The sequence below is a fragment of the Neopelma chrysocephalum genome, unplaced genomic scaffold (genome assembly GCF_003984885.1).
Source record: "Neopelma chrysocephalum unplaced genomic scaffold, ASM398488v2 Primary Assembly neopelma1_200, whole genome shotgun sequence".
NCBI lineage: Eukaryota > Metazoa > Chordata > Aves > Passeriformes > Pipridae > Neopelma > Neopelma chrysocephalum.
The window spans coordinates 1,313,196-1,337,035 of NW_020897862.1; the positions used below are offsets into that span (position 1 = coordinate 1,313,196).

At 43.3% G+C, this 23,840-nt stretch overlaps 1 protein-coding gene across 2 annotated transcripts in view; it reads left to right on the top strand.

Annotated features, from left to right (window-relative positions):
• Positions 1–21,071, top strand: part of DHRS3 (dehydrogenase/reductase 3) — a 79,271-nt gene extending 58,200 nt beyond the window's left edge. For both annotated transcript variants that reach the window (XM_027702899.1, XM_027702900.1), the window contains 5 exons: positions 16,020–16,163; positions 16,859–16,978; positions 17,681–17,919; positions 18,905–19,030; positions 20,198–21,071. In XM_027702899.1, the coding sequence (XP_027558700.1) occupies positions 16,020–16,163; positions 16,859–16,978; positions 17,681–17,919; positions 18,905–19,030; positions 20,198–20,282 (714 nt within the window). In that variant the 3' untranslated portion in view covers positions 20,283–21,071. The remainder of the gene's footprint in view (positions 1–16,019; positions 16,164–16,858; positions 16,979–17,680; positions 17,920–18,904; positions 19,031–20,197) is intronic.
• The last annotated feature ends 2,769 nt before the right edge of the window (positions 21,072–23,840 follow it).

The following is a 23,840-nucleotide window of genomic DNA, read 5'->3' on the forward strand; positions in this document are numbered from 1 at the left end:
CTCCCACACAAACTGCATCTGTAGGTCTATGAATTTTTCACTTTGGTCTTTATGAATCACGTTGACATATTATTTCACGGATTTCACAGAATAATCTGAGTTGGAAGGGACCCACCAGGATCATCAGGTCCAATTCTTAAGTGAATGGCCTGTATATGATTGTCCTAGTCTGCAGGGATTAATATGTACCTTCTAAAAACTTCTTTCTAACACATACCACTGCTATATGATAAAAGATTAACTGCAATGTGACTAGAGCTGGAAATTAAATTAATACTGGTCTCCTGAAGTGAGGGCAAAGTACCAACACTGCTGCTGTTTCAGAGCTGTGACCTTTTTTGAGGTGTAGCACAAAAGCTGTGAGTATTTCACATGGATTCACTAAAAATTCGTATTCTAAAATGTCTTTTAAAATATTGGTCATTCTCAAATATTCACCTCTGATTGCACTTGTAAAAGACTCTTACTAATCTGTATTGGAGAGCAGAAAAACCTGACATGAAATCCCTGGAATGTGAATGTGCCACTGAGCCCACCCAGATGGGCTGCGGTTTTCCAAACCTGAAACGTGTCTTTTGGCACGTACAAAAGTGTGTCATTTCTGACCAGCTGCTGGAGGAGAGGGGAAGGGATGAGAAAGCATGAGATACCTGCAGGAGCCTCAGCAAGCCCTTCTGCTCCTGTCAGGCTCCAAATCCAGCGTGGCCGGGCTGGTCCTCGGGAAGACGTTTGTGTTCTGCAAGTAGGAACTGATTTCTGACACGTTCGTTCATTCTGAGCTCAGAACACGACCAGACCTGCTCTGGCCACCCCAGAGGAGATTAGTCCCGATAGAAAGAAAAGAGCTCATTAAAAACTACATGACTTCAGAGCTGAAAGGACCTGATTTTCCCCAGAATCTGATTAATCACCACGTGCTTGTTTTTAGCGGGCATTGTGACCTCACGTAATGAAATCATAAAATTGGGTTTGTAAAAAAAATGGACACAGTTCTGATGCTGCCAGTGTGCTGCACAAAGTACCTTGAAGTGGCTTGGTGGAAATTATTTTTAAAAGGCTCAGTGTAAAATGTATATATTATATATATATATTTTTTTTTAGATTTCAGTGCTAAGATAACTGTTGTCAAGTGAGCATCTGTCCCCATCCTGAGTGTTCTTCCTGCCCTGTGGAGGTCCCAGAATGACATACAGCCTGTGTGTCTAATGGATTTCTCTGTAGTCATTTAGAAATGCACATAACTAACCATTTGGAAAAGGCAGTCTGACATGTCTGAAAGTGAAAAAGATAATGTAATCTAAAAGGAAAGTTCGCATTTTTTATGGTGCAGATATTTTAGTATAATGAGAATATTTACCCACAGTGCAAATACCAGGTGATTAATCTCTCCTGTTGTGTGTGTGTGGTTGGAAAGGAACCACCATAGGAACACAGCAGTTCCAGGCATATGTTAAATGATGGTTACTTTAATCTTACTTAAATTTAAGCACTTAATCTTACGGGGAACTATTAGAGCATGTCACAACTTATCAGCAACCAGAAGTACGTGAGAAGAATTGGGGAGGGAATGTTTTTCCATGTCATGCAGAATAATATATTAATTTGAAACTTTTGGTAAGCTCTGAGAGCACAGCTTTGATTGGGTGGGTTTCTGGTCTCCAGAAAGGCTTTATTTCTCCAAAGATTATATCCTGACGGCAGCTTTATTTAATGGCTTCCTCTTGGCAGCTGCCTTCCTTGTTGATTGAATTTAAGGATGGGCAGAAGAACCCTTGTTTGGAGTCCCAGGCTGAGATGGCACTAAGCCTGTGCTGTGTGCTGGTGCCAAGGTCAGCAGTTGGAATAACATGCTGAGTAAGTGTCTCTGGCTGGCAAACACAGCCAGGATTTATCAGCTCTCAGATCTTTGGTGTCTGTGGAGCAGCATCGGGGCTGGGGCTGGTTTAGTTTATAATCTGGAACATATACCTGTCTTTTGTTACTGGGGATGTTGTAAGGAGAATAAATAATGTTAACAAGAAGTGGAGCTTGCAGAGTTACAGGCTTGTCATGAGAAAATATTGTCCCAGTGAGACCGTGCTGTGTTGGCACAGCAAAAGCCAGCACTTCTAAAAATGCTGAAGGTCTGGCATCAAGGCAGTTAAATGAGGCTTCCCACAAAACACAAGGACTGTGCCAATGCTGTAAAAAATCTTGAAGTTTTAAAGATGAGGTTATATATTAATGTTGTTGCAGTGCCTCAGAAACCCACTCACGCACCAGAAACTGTTTAGCTTGAAGATGCTAAATGTGCTCTATAAGGACAACAGCAAAAGATGATGCAGCCTCAGGGCTGGGAGGGATAAAATAAATAAATGTGACAGTGGAGATAAAAACCAAAAGGCCACACTGAGCACCAGCACAGAACTCGGTACTGATGGTGACTGTAAAGCAGGGACTGCAGCACCACTCCTTGAGCCATTTGAAAGGTTTTGGGAAGGCATTCCAGCAATGGAAGTTTTGAGACGTGGTTTGAAAAGCAGCAGGAAAGAGCGTTGGGGAACTTTTACAGAAATGCAGATGTGTGGTAGAAAACAGGTTGTTTTAAAAATTAACGCTGGGAGGTAAAGGCTGCAATGGAAGATCTGATGTTAAATGAAATATGATGGGTAATGTGGGGATGGTGACCTTGGAAGTGAATAGAGAGGTTCAGTGGCCTTGAAAGTGAATAGAGACTGTATTATTTACAGCTCTGGAAAGCTGGAGGAGGAGGCAGTGGAATTCCAAATGAGAGCTGACCTGGTCAAAGCAGGAGATGGGGCGTTCGACCTTGAGCAGGGGGGTTGGACCAGGGGACACCCAGAGGTCCAGAGCCTCAACCACTCTCTGTGATTCTCAGTCTTATCTGTACCAAAGAAAGGAAGAAGGCTGCTTTTCTGAACTTGAGGGCTGACAGGAAGCTTTGGGTCTATGATGTTTCACGTTATTATCTGAAGTGATTCATCCCTATTTTATTTGCGTCGTTTCATCACCTGCAGTGACTCGTAAAAGTGCTGCTGTGTATTTCTGTTGCATTTATGTCATGGCTCTGGCACAGGGTAGGAAAAAGTTGTCTCAGATTTGTAGAACTGTTTCCATCTGAAGCACTGTAGGTAGTTTTTACTGCATTATAAAATGCTGTTGACCTAATGTCTAATTAGCCTGGAACAGCAATTTGCTTTAAGAGTGACCATAAGCTCTGCAAACAGTTCTAAGAATTCTGACCAAAACATTTTAAAGGAATCAAAGGTTTTGTGGATTTTTTTTAACCCTGCTTTTTAACCTCTCTTGATAAGGTGATACAATGCAGTGGATAGTAAAAACATGAAGGGAGAACTTAAAAACTAGACTCTGATTTACATTCCTCAAAGAGATCAGCGACATTCATAGAGAACATACACAAAGTTGGCACATCAAGAACTAACTGATTTTACATCATACTGCCAGAGCCAAGACCAGGAACTCAGCCTGACAGTAACCTGAGAGGGATGGAAGTAGTATGACAATTTTTCCAAGAAAAGAACTAGGATGAATAGATGATGGTGATGAATTCTCCAGAAGTAGCCAGTTAATTAATTCTACAGAAACTATGGGGAGAAGAAAAAAGATAACAGTTCTCATAATTTACTTCCAATAAAATTGGACAAGGATCTAGAAATTGTCTCTCTCCTTCTGGACAGTTTGGAAATGTCAGCTAATGATGATTGCTTTTGAGAGTTTGTTTTAAAATCCACTAACAAATGTTAGTTAGTGTTTAATGTTCATTTTTCACTTTGATTCCTGGCCCAAATTGAAGACACAAATCCAACATGATTGCTGCTTTAAGGTGTTCTGCAGGAAAACTCTTCAGGACAGAGAGCAGCAGGCTCAGAGCTGACCACTGAGAGAGAACCAGCTCTGGCATTTTTAAACCTGTGCTTATCAGGAATATAGAGCAGAAATTATTAGAGGGATCTTTTCAGCTGGGCCCAGGCTCTGTTCTTCAAAGCATCATGTCAACATGCTGAGGAGTGGAACGAGTCAGACCCAGGCACTGCCAGATCCACGGGCTGATAACACTGACACCAGGAGAAAAGGGTCAAACCCATGTTGTTTGACCTTTATCCCAGTGGGGATTAAATTGATTCTAATTAATAGACTTGGGAATAGATGGGTACCTTGGCAGAGTTTGTAATTAATTGAAATTGTTCATCCTATTAGTTTAGCCATAAACTATGCATAATTACAACGAGATTGTGTGGACAGCCACCCTTATGTTGCCACCTTCTTAATTACAATTTACTGAAAGCAGTGCTGCAGAGCTTATTTGTTTTGGTTATTTGTTTTGGTTGACATAGGGATTGCTGTTGTCTTACACTGCCTGAGCCAATGTGTCAGTGCTCCACTTATGGCAATAAAATGGTGTTTGAAAGCAGAAGTGCAGCTCTGCTCAATCAGTCATGCTTTAGGTGTGTCCCTGTGAGGTAAACTCAGCTCTCAGTGTGTAATCAGTGGCAGTTGTACCTCCAGTTCATTTAAACACATAAAATTATACATATTTTTGAGGTGGTATAAAAATGATACCTGGAAGGACTCCAGGCTGTGATAATCCTGTAGTATGACAGTTTTAGCCACAGGTTAGAGAGGTGGGGTGGCACTTGATGTGACCTGGCTAATGTATTTTGTCCCTTATCTCAATGAAACAGCCACTTAGAATAGGTGCAAATGGAGTTCAGGCTTCATTTCTCATTCATCCTCCCTTCTCTTGGGCAGCACAGATATCAACATGCACCAGGTGTATCCACAGGTACTGCCTGGTTTTAGGTAGGTCCTCTTTCCCAGTAAGCCCTGGACTGGAACTGCTCTCAGAGTTTCTATGAATGCTGGCCTGTGTCAGGAAGTGAAACTTCAGACACTGAAGAAAATCTTATTTCAGTGTTTCTTAAAAGCTTCACAGAGCAGCAAATGTCTCCTGTATAGCCAGGCCTACACTAAGAAATCAGGAGTCACCACTCAAACAATCATGATATTTTAAGTATTTATAATTGGGTTCTTTGTTCTGTTTGCCTTTTGACACCCAAACTACATTTTCAAGATTTTCTTCATGTCTGAGGACCTGACAAACTTGCACCACTTTACCTGAAAGCAGAAATTGTTAGGTAATCTTTTCACTGGACCTCAAGAAAAACCACAAATATACCAGGCTTAAATCAGTGGGAGTGAAAGGTGTTCTAAAGACACAGAGCAGTTCACCTTTTCATGCCCTTGAACAGAATGGAGCAGCAATAACAGTGGACAATCAGATATTTTCTATGTGAAGATTAAATTAGTGTTTGTCTTCCATCTGCCATTCCAATCTCCTTTCTGTTGACACAGACACCTTGTCTGGGATCAGCACATTCCCTGGGCGAGGCTTGGAGAGAGAATGGGAAATCCTGACATTTTCAGCACCTTGGTTTGATGTTGACTACCACCCTAAATTCCCTGTGCCCCACCTCCTAAAAAACCTTCCCAGTGAGGACAAACTCAGCCTCCAGGAGCCGAGGTCACGCTTCCAAGAGGAATCTTAAAGACATCCAGCTGGTACAAGTGCTTCTTTTCCAGAGTGGTAATAGAGCAGGGCTGGCTCTGGCCACAGTGAGCTGTCAGGAATGATGTCAGAGCATTCCCGAGGCTGTTGGGAAACACAGGAGTCCTGCCTCACTGCACAGACTGGTGTGGGTTTGGGGTGTGCTGATGGTGCTTTCTGTGCCTTGTTATTGGACTTTAATCCAGGCCCCTTGGAGACCATTGTCCCTGCTCTGTTTATATTTCGTGTGCTTATGGAAGGTTTGCCCCTGTAAAAGCAAAGCCTTTCCCCATCAAAGGGGGGTTTCAGGGTTTATTTCCCTGGATGATGATGTGCAACTGTGGCAGATCGTTCTGTGACACCTTTCCTGCTGAAAGGAGGGGAGGGTGTGTGTGGGCACACACGTGTGTGGGTAAGTGATCTGGCACCTTGGATCTCCTTCAGAGCCCAGGGTTCAGCAGAGGGTCAGCCAGCACCTCCTCACACCCTTACACTGCTTTACAGCTCTCCCAGAGCTTTGCTGGTGGCTTTGACCACTGTCACCCTCTCAGTTGAGTCCAGCATCTGTGCAAAATCAGAAATGCACAAAAGCATCTTACATCTAGAAAGAGGTTTTAGTTTCTCTTTCCTGACTGACTTAAAATGGAAAAGAGAAGATGGAAAATTCTTAACCACTGAAAATAAATTACAAGAACAGTGTTTCGTGTTGTTGATGGTGCAACTAAATAGTCAGAATGCTGGTTACAGACTGAAAAAAGATCCATCTCAGAGGAAGTCAGTATGTTTGGGATGAAGTCAGAATGGCTTTTTTAGCCACTGGAGTCAGTAAAGACAGTTAAAACACTTTTGGTTTGCATTTGAGTCCCAGAGTTAGGCCAAGTGGGGTTATTTGTTTCAGGAGCCAGGCTTCTAAGTGCCATTTCAACACTGCCAATCCATCCCAGATCTCCCACTGCTGCACGGGGGAATTGCTGTCAGTCAGGCCAGTTACTCAGTTGGGTTTGTCCCTTTGTATACTTATATTTCAGTGGAAGCAAAGATTGTTCTACTGTGAATGTGAGTCAACCAAAAATAGGCCTGTTTTTAGGGCTAAATTTCACACACTTCCTAGAAGTAATTTGCAGGCTGCTGGTGAGGAGGGAACCCTTCAGGCAAAGAGCTTGTGACTGACTGAACACACTGGGAATTATTGTGCCTCAATATTCTATTTCTGCCCCTCAGCTAAACCTCACTTACTGACCAGGTTTACTTTATATAGTTTATTTTACTAGAAAGTCAAGTTTGTCGCATGTTCTGTGATGGCTTAATTGATTTTTTGTTCATGTTGAAGTGAATTAACTTCATTTTGCATTGCAGTGGCCTGAAAAGCATTCTTGAGATAGGCAATCACATCCAAGGGATGGTAACTTCCAGGGAACTGCAATTTAGGAATATTCTAAAGCTGGATTTGTGACTGCCCGACCAGCCTCTCTAGTTTAAATAAATACATTTGTAGCAGAATCTGCTTAGAATTGCTTTGATCATTTCTGGGTAAAAGTAATGAGCATAACTTTTGTGTCTACATTTAGATATTTTATTTAAGTAGAGCTGTGCTGGTTTTCACATTTTTATAAGCAGGGCTGCTACTTCATCTTAACAGTGTACTGAAAAAATTGGTATAATCAGTGAAAGACCCTTTTTAGCCTTGCAGTACCCCGAGGGGGGTGTGTGCTCTGGGAGTTTACAGTCCTCTGATTCCCATCCTCCTCCTTTGACTTAAGAGGCTGAGAGAGTTAAATATGTCCTGAAAACTGCCATTTGTACAACAGATGAATAGATTTTAGAAATTCTGCCCTGTTGCATAGCAACAGCCACCATTAAAAAATAACATTTTGAAAAGCACATAAAAAGATAGGCAAGCAGTTGGGCATTTCAATATTAAAGCTTTCTTCCAAGCACTGTCCTTTATTTCTCTGATTAAAATACTCGCAAGAAAGGCACCTTTTGACAGCTTTTATATGGTTTGAAAATGGTAGCAATTCTGGTTTTCTGGAGGCAAAGAAAGGCATGGAGGGGAGCTTGTCTGGAGCTGTTGCTGCTGTTCAGTTTATCCACAAATTTAATGCAGGCTATTTTAACTCCAATACTTCTCCAGTAGCCTCCCGGGAGAAATTATTTTTTCAGTCAAGAGCTGCATCTTATTATGCACATGGATGATCTGGAGCATATTTTAGGCCTTTCTGGAGGGCACTTTATAATGACAGCATTGGGAACATTATTCACCCTTAGGTTTCCATGGCTGTTTTGTTGCAAACCTTCTCCCAGTTTAACAAATTTAAACCCTTCCCCTGCTCTTCCTTTTCTGTGATGTTCCTACTAGAGCTGGGGTTGTCTGCCTGCCTGTAGCTTGTAAACACTCCCTGTGGCTTTCCTTATTCAGTAAAGGTGCCATTTTGTCCACATTATTTTTCTAATTTTATCTGTTTATTATATCTATTATTATCTACTTATTATTAATGTAATTTATAATTTTATGTAATTGATCAATTTGTATTTATTATTTTTATAGAGGAATTTTATATATCCCCCCAAATAAGTGAAGTGCTGGTGAATTACTCATCGTGATTTGGCTCAGAGCAAAACTGAAGGTTTTCACAGTTCTTTAGACTGGTAATTCAGCACATTTATGCTTTTATAACTGTGGAGGCCTAAGACTCCCAGTGCTGTCTCAGGGGGATGCAGTGGCCAGCCTTCTCTACTGCAAGTTAAAACCACCCAGCATTTCAAGGTTGGGCTGCGCTGCTACAGAATTTATCTCAGAAATGGAAAGGCAAATTCTAGAGAAGAATCCACTTCAATTGGCACCCAGTTTGTAGCTCCTTAATTCTTCTTTTCCATACATTTATACTAAGTCTGATTTTTGCACTTTGTTGGTTAAGAAGGAGCAGACTTTCCAGTTAATTGTTGGTTGAAGAGGCAATTTTAGGAGTTACTTTCACCCCGTCAGGTGATGGAAATAATACTGTGTTGGAGCCACTTTTTAATTCCACGTGTCCCTTGCTCCTAAAATTACCCTGTAATCTAAAGTTGTGAATTTTTTTTTTTTTAGCTTTCCAGAAACAAACACTTTGTTACCATTCAGTGTGAACATAACTTTATGTCATATAAATGTTTGTTACGTGAACATTTAACCTGCCACATGTTAAGAACTCTTTACCTGGAGAGTGACATGCCATAAGTAAAAATAATAATGCAGCATTTTGGAAGGAAAACACACACACAGCCAACCTTCAGCAACGTTGAAATGTCCTGTCAGAGCACGGCAGGAACTTCTTTTTCCCCTTTGAAATGTTATTTACTGACTTTCTATCCCTTCATCCTGTCTGCTGTGCTCGCAGTACAAAAGGCCTTTCTGCACCTGCATATTTACCCTCCCCACAATTTCCTGAGATCTCTGTGGACGTTTTTATAGGGCTGTGGATTACAGGGATGCCATGCCAAGGGAACGGAGGCGGCAGCAGCAGCACGCTGGTTATTTTTACAGGGTGGAGTATTATATTTCTATTGGTGGAGATCTCCAAAGCCTTACCTCAAATACAGAACTTTTCTAACATTACCCCTCTCCCCACCCCCAGATAGGCCACTTCTTCCTGCCCTGCAGCCAGAGAGTTTTACTGCTGGAGATTTCTTTGTGTGCTTTGGATCCCTGGAGCAGGGCCGGTTCTCACACATGGTGTGGGCAGACATTCACCATTAAAAGTCTGTCGTTTCTTCCCCCACAAATGCTTCCAGGAACCTTCGCAGGGTGACAGCTTGTGGCCACTTGGTGCTTTTGTTGGAACGTGCACTCGGTTTGACCCTGTCCCAGCGTTAATAGGATTGTAAAGGCTGACTCCTGCGTGACCCCTCCTTGCAAACAACCCTCACCCTTCCCCTTCCTCAACCGAGCCGAGCTGGGAAGTGTTGCTCCCAAGGCAGTCTGGAGTCGCAGTTCAGTGTTGCAGACGAAAGCAATTGGAAAAACCACTGGAAAAAAGTCAGCATGGGGCCACCTGTCCTTAAATAGTCCTGACTGTGAGAACAGTGGGCATTTGTTCACTTCTTTGGGGGGAGCTGGTCTTAAATGCCTGTTTGCAGACACAAAGTTCCACATTTTCTTTCCAGGGAAGGCCTCTGTTGAGGTGTTGACACATTTCTCTGTGATTTCTTTAGGTGCTGTTTTGTTTCCCTCAGAGTCAAAAAGGGGTGACGGGGGTAAACTGGAATTGACTGTTATTTAGGTGAATAATGTTAATCCCATTGAGTGCTAAGTCAACATATAAAGTACTAAAAGTTCTGACTCTAGACTGAAAGGATTGGAATTTGCTCTTTTAGTCTCCTCCTGAAGTCTCTTCAGCCCTAACTTTTAATGTCATTACTGTATGTTACTCAAAATAAAATCAGTGGTTTGTGTTTACCATGGTGGCAGGATTAAATTTAAATTCAATTCTTAGAGTCTAATGTCTTTACAAGTTCTAAATAGTAATCTAGAAAAAGAAAAAACAACAAACCAGATAAATGGGGTTACTCCCTTGATTCCCCATGTTTACCTGTAACTTTCTCATACCTGTCCCTGGCAACTTTGGTATTCACTGTGGGAACTGAGAAAAATTCCCCACTGGCCTGCTTTGTTTGCTTACCTTTATAAAAGTGTCACCAAGGGCCTGGGTTAAGTATTTTGACCCACTTCAGGCGTCGCAAAGTTCTTTTTCTCCTTTCTAAAGCAAAGATTGGCTTTTCACACTGCAGGGCCACACCTTCCCCTCTCCCACTAATCTGCCTTTAAGATGCCTCTCCCGTGGAGAGCTCCTGAAAGAACTTGTCTGCCTTCGCCTGGGGGCAAGAGAGGGGAAGGGGTGGGGGAGAAAACCCTTCTGCCATTGACAGGCAAAAGACACGGAGCTTTTGAGGCTGTAGGATTTAGCCTCCCGTTCTCACGATATGCAAAACTCTGCCGGGATTATGGGATACCCTGGAATGCATTTCTCCGGAGGACCGACTGTGAGTTAGTACTACCAGGCTTTGTAAATATAGGGGATAAGGCCGGCATACTTCAGTGGATTATCTACACTTTGTACTTCCTAAAAGTATGCAGAACTCCGAGTGTTGGGCGCAGAAAGGCTTTCTGTGTTTGAACAAAGGTCTGTGCAATTACAGATACCAGCTCAGACAGAGCAACTTTTGTTCCACCGGACTAGGAAGGAGGTTGAAAGGGGGAATGAAATGTGTTGACCTACCAACTACTTCCTATCTCTGCTGATCTGGGGCTGGGAGTTGTGGTTGATTTGTGGAGGCAGCAATAATGAGATCAGGCAGGAAGGGCATTCGTGTCTCTCTGCAACACTTTAATCTTTCAGTGTCTTCAGGTTGAATCAGAAAATTGCTTCATGAATCGTAAAATGGAGAAACTATTGGAGTGGAAGTTATATCTGCTAATCACAGCACACCTTGTGTTGGGAAAGCCTAAGAGTGAACAGTTCTGTACTCAAACAACCCATACAACCCAAGGGGGGTGTTAAGGAATGGCACATGTTCAGTCTCAGAAGTGCTTTTGTGGTGGGACACCTTTCCAGCACTGGTCCAGCTCACTGGAGGGATGAATTCTAGCACAGCAGGTTTGCTGAAGATACAGTGCCAAAATAATTGACAATATAAAAGGGCAGCATTCCTTTGCTGCTGTTCTTGAATTGTGCTAGCAATAAAATCAGACCAAACAAGTTAACTGGCCTTGTAAATAATGTAAAATTAGCTCTAATCTCGTGTCATGCACAATAATGCACTTCAGCCTCTGGAGGCATTGATGGCGTGTGTATTTTGTGGTTGACAGCAGCTTCAGTGTAGACCAGTTTATATAAATTAGTGGCTTTATCTGATTTTGCGGTGGTCAGAAGCATAACTCTTACTCACTGGTGTTATGGTGAAAGTCGGGATTTGGCCCTGCAGTCGGGACTGGGGCTTTTGGAACGCAGGTCTCTGTTAGAAAGCCTTGCCTTAGCCCATGAGCAGCAAAACCCTTCCTCGGGACTCCCCTCCGACCTCGGGGCACGTCTCATTAGCAGATTAAGCCCGGAGTTAAACGAGTCCTCTGGGAGCGGAGGATGCTGCGCCTGCCCCTCCAGCTGAAATGATTTTCCCAAGGTCAGATAAGGAGCTCTGTGACTCAGATCTGGAGATAAGGTTTGTTTTGCAAAAATCCGCTCATGAATAAATCCTGGGAAAAATCTGCACCGAGCGTGATGTCACAGCCTTGCCTACTTTAAAGTTCATTAAGAGGAGGGCGTGTTGAGTTCCTCTGTCATCATAAATCTCCTCTTCCCTGTGTCCAGTGGCAGGAATCCTGCCCTGCTGCCTCCAGCAGCCTGGGGCGGCAGGGATTGCTTTCCCATTCCACCTGCCTCCCTGCCCGTGCCAGCCCGGGGTCAGCCGGAGGTAAGCGCGGGCTGGAAGCCTCGCAGCGGGATTATCCTCCCCCCCGGGCTCCTGCCCTCGCCAATTTTCTGGTCAGTAACTCTCTGAAAGGAGAGCGTGTCTGTGCGGCCGGGAGGGGCAGCCAGGGGAGGATGACGAGAGATGAAGGGGAGAAGAAACAGGGGCTGGATTCTTTCCAGGACGGAAAAGTGTCTGTCCAAGAGTTTATCCGAAACATAAATTAAATATTCCTCTGTCCACCATTAAGTTCCCGTGAATGGGTGGCTGTGCAGCATCCTGACACATCGGGGAGTCAGGAAAACCATGTCTCTCTTCTCCTTCATTCCTCTGAGTTTTCCTCTGTCCAGACAGGAACTTCTGTGTCTGTTGGAGTCATTCTGTCCAGGACTCAGCCCCCAGTTGGGACACACTTATTGCCAATTTAGAATTAAACTTAAAAAGGGAAGGGGACACAGAGCAGACTCGGAGGCCCACGTCTCATTTTGAAAATTGTGCTTCCCAGTAAAATGGACCATTTCCTAAACTGCAGACCTGGACTCATGAATGCAGAGCCCTCAAATCCCAGCTAGGGCAGGGTGAGGGTAAATCACGCCTTTCTTGACATTGACTGAGCAAAGAATAAAATTCCTGCTTGCATCCAAAGGGCAGTGAAGAGCCAAGAGCTCACAGGGCAGCAGCAGAACACAGGCCTGGGCCCACAGTCGCTCCTCAAGTCCACAGGGAGCAGAAGGGTTTGTTCAGGAGCACTGAAAACATGGATAATTATCCCTGATTGCACAAATTGGAGAAGGTGAATGCAGGAGAGCAGAGGACTGATGGGTTTGTAGAAAACCAGGAGGCAATAGGAGAGTAAGGACCTAGAAAACATCAGTGAAACTGCTGCAAACAAGAGAAGGAGAACACAGAAAGACTAAGGCAAAGCTCTCTGCAGAGATGTTCAGGAGCAACAGAAGCAAATGTGAGGCAAATGCAGCAACTCCAGTCTGGTCTCATTGTAAGATGTGGTGTCCTGGGAGGCTGGAGGGGAGCCTGTGCCAATTCCATCTGGCCAGATGGAAGAGAGAAATTGAAAGTCTCATTTGATCTCGTAGGAGCAGTCAAGCCTGAATTTGGACCAAAAGCACGTTGTGTTGAGTTCTGGGTTTTATCCATCTGTAAAAAGTAGCAGAAACGACGGCAGGAGCCCTCACTTCCCACTGGGTCATCAGGGAACTTTCACCTCTCACGGAAGAATGGTCTTTTATTTACTGCTTTTCTCTTGTGCAGGCTGGAGCCTTCACCTGAGTGTGAACGGTATCAGGGACACGAACACTTCCCATGGAAAAAAATCAGTGCTGAAATTAATGTTGTCAGCAGGATAACCAGCAAATTCTGCCTTCCCCAGATGGCCCAGATTTTAACGGGGTCACCTTGCAAGACTTGCCTGTAGGATATTAAGGGTCCCAAAGAAACTGTTGGGGCATAAAAAAATATTATATCCAAGAGTTGCATCACAGACAGATGTTTTTTGACAGGTCATCCTTTGCTTAACTGTTCTTCCATGTACATTTCCTGACATCCAATGCATCAGTGGCAGCTCTTGGGAGTAGGAGGCCGTGAGGATGTTTGAAACAGATTAAAGAGAAGAGCAAGGGACCTACTTTTTATTTTGCAATAGCAGTGTGAAGCCCTGGAGTGCTGGGGATGTGAGGGCAGTTTCTTGCCTTACTCCCCTCATCTGACACCTTATTTCTCTTCCCCTTTTCTTTTTCCCTTCCATCACTCTTCAATGAATCACTTAATTTTTTAGTGTCTGCACTGACTGATCCAACCCTGCAAAGAGGCTGAAGTTCACCCTGATACAAACCCTGTGGGCATCAAACTTGGTGTTTACAGTTGACCTCTGTAGTGGTTTTTTCTCCCCTTTCCACAGAGCTGCAGATTGTGAAAGAGGCAGCAAGTGCCCCCGTGCTGATAGTTGAACAGGATTTTGTAAAGATTTCCTGAAAGCTTGTGAAATTTCTCACATGCTCTTGATTTCCCTTCTGCAAGTCTGCAGAGTGTGCATAAAAAAATATCCCTCAGTCTAGCCCTGAGTTCAGAAGTGAGTAAATAGCCATGAGTTTTACAAGCTTTGTGTAGATGCCAAGCCCTGATGGCCAAGGGTGATACACTGAGGCTTTCGAAGCTGCAGTTTCAGCCATGTGCTTTCCTTGGGTTTGTGAGTCTGATCACAGCTTTTTCCTTGAAAATTACTTCCCCTGAGATAAGATTTCCCACGAAATGGCTCTGGCATATTTATGCACGCTCTGAAGTTGCTGGTTAACCAGCCAGTTGGAGAGTTTGTGGGATATAAATCCGTCAGTCCGGGTGTGTTTGTGTTCACAGATGTGCCAATGGCTTAGAAATGGGATTAATTGTAACTGTAACTCGTTTAGGAAATGGCTGAGGACTTGGGTACCTCTGAATTTTAGCCTTGCTTAGACACAGGAGGAGCTCTTTGACCCTGCCAGAGATTAGTTTTAGTACCAGTTATGAGATAAGCTTAACTAGTCCTTAAAAATAAGCATGTTAAGCTCTGCAAGGGGTTTGTTGTGGGGAAGGAATACTGCATACATAATAACTAATTTTTTCTCTTTATCTTGCTGTTATTAAGTTAATTGCAGGGGTTGAGTTATGAGTAGTGATGTAATTTAGACTTTTTGCTTCCTGTTCTTTCAACTTTCAGGAAACTCAAAATATTATTTAATCCTTAAAGTTTAAGTGGGGTTATTTTTAACCATTAAAAATCAATATATCAGGTTCATATTCAATACAGAACAGTGTGAGAATCAACTGGATCACATATGCTTGGAAACAGCAATAATTTTGCATTTGCAATGTAACAACCTTTTCTTTTTTCTCTTTTGGATCTTGCTGTTGGAGTCACAGAGCAATCAGCTGAGGAACATACTCAATTCACTAATTTAATTTTTGCAGAATGACAATGACACCATTCATAATGTGATGAAAGCTTGGAAGACTTAGTTGAAGAGCAAAAATGATAGATTTATTAATATATAGGAGTCTTAGATAACAGAGAGATGAAATTATATGCCTTCCAGTAGCCTTAAAAGAAATAGAAAAAAAGTATTGTGGTTGAATCTGTTTACTGCAGGTTAATGTTTGAAAGACAGTGGTGGAAGCACCATCTCATACTTGAGACTGATGTCTCACTAGGAAAAATGAGACTGGATATAAAACCCCATGGTTTTTAATGACTTTTCAAGTTATTTCTATTTCTGACCTCCCTGATGGTGTAGAAATGCAGATGGGGTGGGCTGGTTATGTCTCCTTATACATCAAATCCATGCTCTATGATTTGAATGTTTGTTCCATGAATATTCAGGATTTCCTTTGTACCAGAGGCAGGGTGTCATTTTTGCTGTGTTAAAAGGGAGTGTCAGGTGAAACCTTGCATATATGAGCAAAATAAATTCATGCTTGAGAATTCTCCCTTTAAAAGTGTCTATTAGGATGAACACTTTAGTTTAAAATGCACCTGGGACACCAACCTGAAATCAGCACTGCAAGTTATTACATATAATAGGCTGAAAAAATACGTTTTACTGCACCAAACGTACAAAAATAGAGAACACACCAGATATACAGGAAGGTCTGTGATTTTGGACTAAATTTATATTTCTGTATGTGTGCATAGCAAAAGCAGGGACAGATTTGAAATTACATGATACAGAAAATTTGCCAAGCGTTTCATATATTGGTCATTTTAGGCTAGAGATCTGGTTTTTTGTGTTAGCTCGTGTAGCTTGTGAAGAACCTGTAAAAAGAGGATCAGGAACCACTGAGACACTCATGTCCCTTCCCCATGGAACAGAAAATCATTGCTAGTCTTAAATGAAGCAAAACTGCAGTGAAAACACATCAAAGATTTTCATCGAACTGTTGAAGTCAGAAGCAGGTTTTAATTATTCCGGATTTGAAGCAGAAGCAGTTTGACTCTAACAATGAAAGTTTCTTGCTGCAGATCATCCTGTGGGGTCGGACTGAGAAGTGCCTGAAGGAGACCACGGAGGAGATCAGGCTGATGGGCACAGAGTGCCACTATTTCATCTGTGACGTGGGGAACAGGGAGGAGGTCTATCGGCAGGCCAAGGCCGTCAGGGAGAAGGTCAGTGGGGAAACCCTGTGGGCAGGATGGGAAAGGAGCAGCTGAGGGAGCTGGAGGGGGCTCAGCCTGGAGAAAAGGAGGCTCAGGGGGGACCTTCTCGCTCTCTGCAACTCCCTGACAGGAGGGGGGAACCAGGGAGGGCTCTGCTCCCAGGGAGGGCTCTGCTCCTTGGGAGCAGTGACAGGATGAGAAGAAATGGCCTCAGGTTGCACCAGGGGAGGTTTAGGTTGGATATGGGGGAAAACTCCTACATGGAAGGGTTAGGGTTGTAAAGCCCTGGTAGAGGCTGCCCAGGGAAGTGGTGGAGGCACCATCCCTGGGAGTGCTCAAAAACATGTGGATGTGGCACTTGAGGACGTGGTTTAATGGTGAGCAGGGTGGTGGTGCTGGGTTGCTTGTTGGACTTGATGATCCAAAAGGTCTTTTCCATCCTCAATGATTCTGTGATTCTATTAGTCTGTATTTGATGAGGGGAAAAAATATTGGGGAAGAAAGAAGGGTGACCATCCAGATGGTTGTACAAAGTCTAGCCACCTGTTTGAAGTGATCCAAAGGCTTACAAGGCAGGAATGTCAAAAACTGTGAAAACAACAATGTATTCAGGCGACAATGGCTATTCAGCTCTAATGGTCACTCTAATGGCTGATTTGTGAGGAGAGATGTTCCTTGTCACAAGCAATTTGCTCTTCCTGCAGGTGGGTGACATCACCATCCTGGTGAACAATGCTGCTGTGGTCCATGGGAAGAGCTTGATGGACAGTGATGATGATGCACTGCTCAAATCCCAGCACATCAACACCCTGGGACAGTTCTGGGTAAGAGCAGCTCTTGTATCCCCTGTACTCAGAACTGGGAAGAGAGTGACAGATTACAGCCAGAAATGGCTGCTCTGAGGTCTTCCTAAAATCAGTCTCATGAAAACAAGAGGGAAAAAACAATGTGAGGGGCAAAGGCCAGAGGAACAGGGTCTAAAATAAATATGATTTTTCCAGTAGTAATTCAGTATGTGATGCTCTTTATTCCCATTCTGTGATTTCCAGTAAAATATATGATGTCTTTTGAGAAAGCCTGAGCTCACAGGATGGTTTTCTTTATGGTGCTGTATAGAGAACTTCAGAGGAGTATGGGACTACATTGCTCAGGGAGCTCTTTCTATTTTGAATTGGGCAATAGAAATAAAAAAAAGAGCTTCTTGTGGTTTCATCACTTTGCTGAAGACTTTATCCTGTACAAGTTTGTAAGCACTTGTTCCTGGCCCTTATCTGTGGGTGCTGCTTATTTACATGCTAGGAAAGATTTTTTGTGTTTCCACACAAACTTTGCCTGCTTAGAGTCTCTCAGAAAATGACAAAGCAACAAGGTCCTGTCCCACTCCTTTCCCAGCATAATGAACAGAACACTTTGGCTTTGTCTCCGTGTCATCTTATCTTTTTCAGTAACTATTGTTTTGTTGTATCTCTGCTGAACAGACCTTTTTTTTCTTTTTTTTTTTTTCTTTTAACTCTGTTGTTCTCCAGACCACCAAGGCATTCCTGCCAAGGATGCTGGAGCTGCAGAATGGACACATTGTCTGCCTGAACTCTGTCCTGGCCTTGTCAGCCATCCCTGGTGCCATTGACTATTGCACCTCCAAAGCCTCCTCCTTTGCCTTTATGGAGAGCCTGACCCTGGGGCTGCTGGACTGTCCTGGAGTGAATGCCACAACAGTGCTGCCCTTCCACACCAGCACAGAGATGTTCCAGGGCATGAGAATCAGGTCAGTCCAGGGGAACTAGAATAAAGCATCTCATTTTAAATGAATCATCAGAATACACTCCTAATTAATGCTTCATTTAGTTAAGAGAATTCGATGTCTCATTTGGCTGCCTGGGAACAGAGGGTCACTCTAGGCCACCTGGGACTCATCAGACTGGTTCCCTCAGTGTGCTGGAATAATCCTCCAGCCTGTTCTGAGGGAGACATTGGATTCTGCAGGGAGAAATAAAGCTGTTTTTCCCTGTGCAGCCCCCAAAGAGGGAGGGGAGGGAATCTGCAATTGAGGTCATGCAAGAGGAGCAGTCTACAAATTACTTGAGAATTAACAGTACAAGTTCCTTCTTTATTCCTTGAAATAATTCTTTCCCACTGAAAGTAATGACAGCCACTTACTGAAGTGAGGCCATCAGTGCCTCCTTTTTCCCTCTATTCAAGAGAACAACTAATGGCTGACCAAATTAATCTTTTACAACAGCCAAAATAACCTATCAATATAGTTTGTGCTCTCTTAGTCAAGAAAATATGCAGTGTAAAGCTATTGCTGGAACTGGGAAAAGCCTTATGTTTGGTATTGAAAGCAATGGAGGAAAATATTTGTCTTTCACCTGTCAAGAATTTGAATTAAGCAAAGGGCAACAAAAGGAAAAACACCAGCACTGAAAAGACAGCATTTGGTATTGGTTTGCATTCAAATTAAGAAAAGCCCTGAATCAAGGCTCTGAATACATTCTGCCACTCTCCCTGAAGGCACCAACATGTACATTCTTAACTGTTTAGGTAACCCAGTAGTACTGGTTGGAACTGGGCTTTCTGTTTTCAGGCTTTTGGGCTGGAACTGGAACGTTCTGCCTTTTCCAGCCTGCTTGGGACGTGTTTGAAGGCCAGTAACAAGAGATAGTTTGGAGTAACAGGACTTGGACAGTGATATCTTAAAGGAGGAGTTTGATTAACAAGTAATTATTGTAATTTTTACTTTATTTATTCAGGTTCCCCAGTCTTTTTCCTCCCCTCAAGCCAGAGACTGTGGCGAGGAGGACAGTAGAAGCTGTTCAGACAAACCAAGCCTTCCTGCTCCTTCCATGGACAATGCATGTTCTTGTCATCCTAAAAAGGTGAGTATTTCCTTTGCCCAGCAACAGCCTGGCCAGGCAGGGAAGGTTTCCTTTTGTCTGTCCACCGAGGCAAAGCTCAGGCTGTCTGTAAGTGCCATCCCAGATCAGATGGATCATCCCTTCCCTTGACAGACAGAGGGACAGAAGCAAAAGGGAGACACTTTCTAAGATTCCCTTTGGAGATGCTTTCCCTGGGTATAATCCCTTTATGAAACAAGTTTCACTCCCAAAATTTGGATTTCTGAGGTCTGAGCTGGATTTGTGTCTCAGAAATTTCCTAACATACACATGTGGTTAGTTTTGATTTAGTAAGTGACTCATTGGACTCTGGGCTTCATATTGTACAGGATTTCTGTGCCATAAGGTCTGTACATCACAGCTGTATGTAGAGACCATTGCTTGTGTTGCAGCAATGAAACTATTAAACCAATATTTTTGTGTGTGATTAGGACGGGAATTTTAAGATCCCAAAGGAAAAAAAAGTCATAACTTCATATCCTGAAACAACCAAAGAGAAAGGACATTTAGCGCTGTGTTTCCATGAGAGTTTGCACTAAAGCCTTTGGAAAAGCTGCTTCAGTCAGGAACTGAAACAAGGCCATGGGATTTCTGTGGAAAATAATTCCAGTATTGCATTTCAAACAAGAAAAAATAATTCACAATAAATGCTTTATTCTGAATGAAGAACTTGGGATAAAAATTCCCAGAAATTCTGCAAACAAGAAAAAGGGCTGTTCTCCTTTACTGTAAGAATTAATCATTCATTTTCCATTCCAGTAGCTGTCAGGAAATTAGATCTCTGTCCATACCTTAGGATAAGGAGGCCACATGTTTTGCACAACCAGATGGCAAGTTAACCAGAGAACTCAGGTTAAATTTGTGTATTTCAGAGAACAGTATTTGAGAGGAATAAAACACGATGGTATCTTCCAAGTTACAGCTTTTACAGACTTCTTTGGATAAATATTTCTGCAAAGAAAGAGTAACTGGATGGAACTTTCTCCCTTTAGGCCTCCTCCCAGCAGGACACTGAGGCCTGTTCTGTCTGTGTGCTGATGTTTGAGAATGTGTATATTTATATATGTAAATGCATATTTACACATCTCTCATTAGGGCAGACTGAGGGGTTTGTCTCATCTGTTTGTTCTTTTCCTGCTTCTCTTCCAGCATCCTCCCTCAGGCGGCACTTGAAGAAATCCACAAGTTTTCCGGGAGCTACACCTGCATGAACACTTTTAAAGGAAGAACATAGAGCTGATGGCACAGGGACTGTTCCTCAGTGAGCCCCACACTGAGCATGAAACCCCTGACAGGACTGGGAATCAGCAGCCTTGGCTTTTAGCCTGTTCATGTGACTTGTGCTGCTCTGAGGCAACGCATTTCTTGCAGGTCATATCCATAGTAACGTGACCTTTGCACAGGATTGAGTGACTGGACTGTGGACCCTTGGAAAGAAAAAAACAAAACGTGTGAAATGTTTCTATGATGTTTAATTCTTTAGAGTTCGATTGGTTAAATCTACTCATAGTTTTTAAGATGTAATTTTTGTTTCTGAAGTGTCCGTGGGCTGCCCCAGTGGAGAGGCAGCACTTCCCATCCCAAACACACTTTGTCCCCTCTCTTCAGAGGAAGTGCCACTGGTTTCATTTCTGCTTTTTGAAGGGGGAACTGAAAAAGTACTTTGAGGAACTAAAAGTTACGGACATTTAATGGAAGTTTCTCTGCCTTCCTTTGCTTTCCATCCCTTGCTTCACTTTCCATTCCATGATGAAGCTGTTCCCAGCATACACTGGGGAAGGAGCAAACCTTGGAGCAGTGTTGTCTTTGCTAAAGGCCACCCAGGACTTCTGTCTGGAGGGACTGAGCTGGGCCCAAAAAAACTTGTTGTACTTCACCTGTGGAGGGTGGACAGGAAGGCTCAGGCAGCAGAGCAGTTCAAATAGTGGAAGATTCTTTCTGTCACTGAACTCATATATGAAATTTGTCATTCTGAATTTTTTTGTTCATTTATGATTGACCATAAATACATTTTTAGCATTAATCTCAGGTTGCCACACATGTAGGCAGCAGCACATGGGGATGAACTAAATCTAGAACTAAAACTAGAGCCTGCTTGTACAAACACACATTCACTGACATAATCCATGCAGAGGAAAATCCATTGTATCAGTCTGCACAGTGAGGTGGAATAATGCTCTAAAAATAGAAGAGACTGTACTGTAGAGCTCATGAAATGTGAAGTTTGGAAGCACAGTTAGCAAAGACCTGATTAAATGCACGTTGAATTCAACTGGGAATTTACCCATTGTGTTTTAGGGGCATTGAATCAGGCACTGATCAGCCAAAAGTGATAAATATGCTTGGACTGAGATGCCAGAGCAGCCAGACACTATTTATTTTTGTAATGATATATTCTCTGTGACAGCCTCGGAAGGGCAACATTCCTGTGCCAGATGCAGCACTAGGCATAGGAACCTGGTGAGAACATACTGGAACACTGCTAACAGAGGAATTAATGGAATTGCAGTGCAGGAAAATAGCAAGCCTAACTGGAGACACCTCAATGAAGCGCCTCAAGGAAGGACATGTGATTAAAGGAGTGAATTTAGGGCTCCTGACTCGAATTTCGAGCTTTTCCATAGATGTCCTGTGTGACCTGAGGCAAAATGCATCATCTGAAGGAGCACCCTGACCTGCAAAGCAGATATTTCTAGTGTTTCCCTACCTCAAAAGTTGAAAGGTTTACTACCTAAATGTCTGTCAAAAGCTCAGCAAATTCAAATGCAGCATGCTACAGAAAGGAAAAGCAGTATTTGTTCATGAACCAAGAGGTTCTATACAAAAATTTAGACAAGAAAAAAACCCATATGCCAAAATACATAATTTCCTAAAAGAGATCTGAGTTATGGCAGAAAAGCTGTGAGCTGTATTTGAAATATTCCTTTGGTCCTGCCATGTAGAATGGAGAGTGAGTGCTGAGGTGCCAAGGTGGGAATGTTGAAATCAGAAGGTCTGACCTTGCTGCAGACCAGCAGATTTCTCTCTTCTGGAGCAGTTCTAGAGGAAGATGCTGCCACTGGTGCAGGTCACTCTGCCTGGGTCAGTGCAGAGCTGTAGCACTGTGCCAGCTCTGAACAGGTTTCTTACATTGCAGTTTTCTTTGGAATTCCTGGATGTCTGAGGCTCGCTGGAGAGGATGAAAAGAAGCTTTGTGGTTTTGAGGCCCACCTCAATAGATGCTTTCAGCTGTATTTTTGTCAGTTTTTTGAGAAGGAACTCAGTTCACTGAAAACACAAGTGCCATGAGGGGAGAACCCTTCTGGGATCTGAAGGCACCAGATTTATCCAGAGAGGCTTGGGAGGGGAGGGGATGATGGTTCCAACCTCCCCTGGTGCACTCTGATCCTTTCCAGTTCCTCAGTAATCCCGGTCAGGCGTTCCAGGCTTGTGGCTGTAAGAGCAAATAGCCCTGGTGAAAGAGCAGTGCCCCCCTGCAATGAAACCTCTCTGCTGAGATTCTGTTCATTGGTAAATTTCTAATGCACAAGTGAGGTAAAAACACACACTGAAATCCCCGTTCACCCTCGAGTCCTGTCCCTTGGATGGATCTGCTCTTTCCCTGCACCACACAAAAGATGTTCCCAATCTTCGGGGTCTGTCTGACACACTCAGTGCTGTTGATTTCTTTCTAATGAACATAAACAAGTCAGAAGGGAGCTGAGACTCATCATCTCTCTCCTCTCATCCCCACACACACAAACTTCCCTCTCTCTCCCCTCAGGGTCCCGGAGCGGCCAGCGGGTCAAATAGCAGTCACAGTGGGGGAGAGGTATGCAGCAAACAGGGAATAATGAGGAAAACATTGACTTTGCTTTTCAGATAGTCAGGAAGAGCTGGGGAAGAAAGTTCCTTCCCTTGGGAGTGTTGCGAGGTAGGAAACTCTCGCTGGCAAACGGGGATGGATGCACTCACTGGAAGAGGTTTTTTTAATAGAAAGGCTCCTTTGGAATGCCTGCTGGGCTCTGCTGTCCCTTCCACATAAGGTTAGTGTTGGGTAATCCTGAAGTGCTGCAAATGTGGACAAGCTTTGTTGAAGCCTAAGGCCTTCTCGAAGGAATTTCCGCCCTTTGACTTATTTTAATTTTGGTTTTCCCCTCTCCCTGCACTGCCTCCTGCTCTCCACTGCACAGTTATTTTCTTCCCTTCTGTTTTCCTGTGTCATTGCTGCACTTTTCCATGCCACCATCTTGAGGCCAGATGTCATCCAAGAGTCTGGAGTAAATCGGGATCGGGGTGTACGTTTATTATCTGGGTGAAGCTGTAGGAGAAGGTCACAGCAGTTTCATAGGAAATTAGTTTGACTTGCTCCAAACTATGAAGAAATAAAAGGGTCCTTCCTATCACCTTTATACAGCAGATTGCTGCTGGTGTAATATTTGAATGCTAGAGAAATGGGAGCTGTTTTGGGACATGTTCCCCTCCTATTTAAATGGGAGGATTTTTCAGTTCCAGGTGGTTTCAGAGGGTGGTGTTTATACAAAGTAATTTTCAGAATTAGCGAGGCAGAGCAGGGAGAGGAGGAGTCCTTTGTAAGGGAATCTGATCCCTCATGTTCAATATTTCATATTGTGGTTTTTGATGAGGAAAAAAATGCAGCCTCATGCACCACTGGTGAACTTTAAAAAGGTCCTTCCAGCCATATTCCTGCTGATGGCATGTTTTTAGCAGGATGATAAAAAGGAGTGAGCCCTGAGAGTGGGAACTTCACCCTACCCACTCATCCATTGTTCTGTTGAGGTTAAAAAGCAAC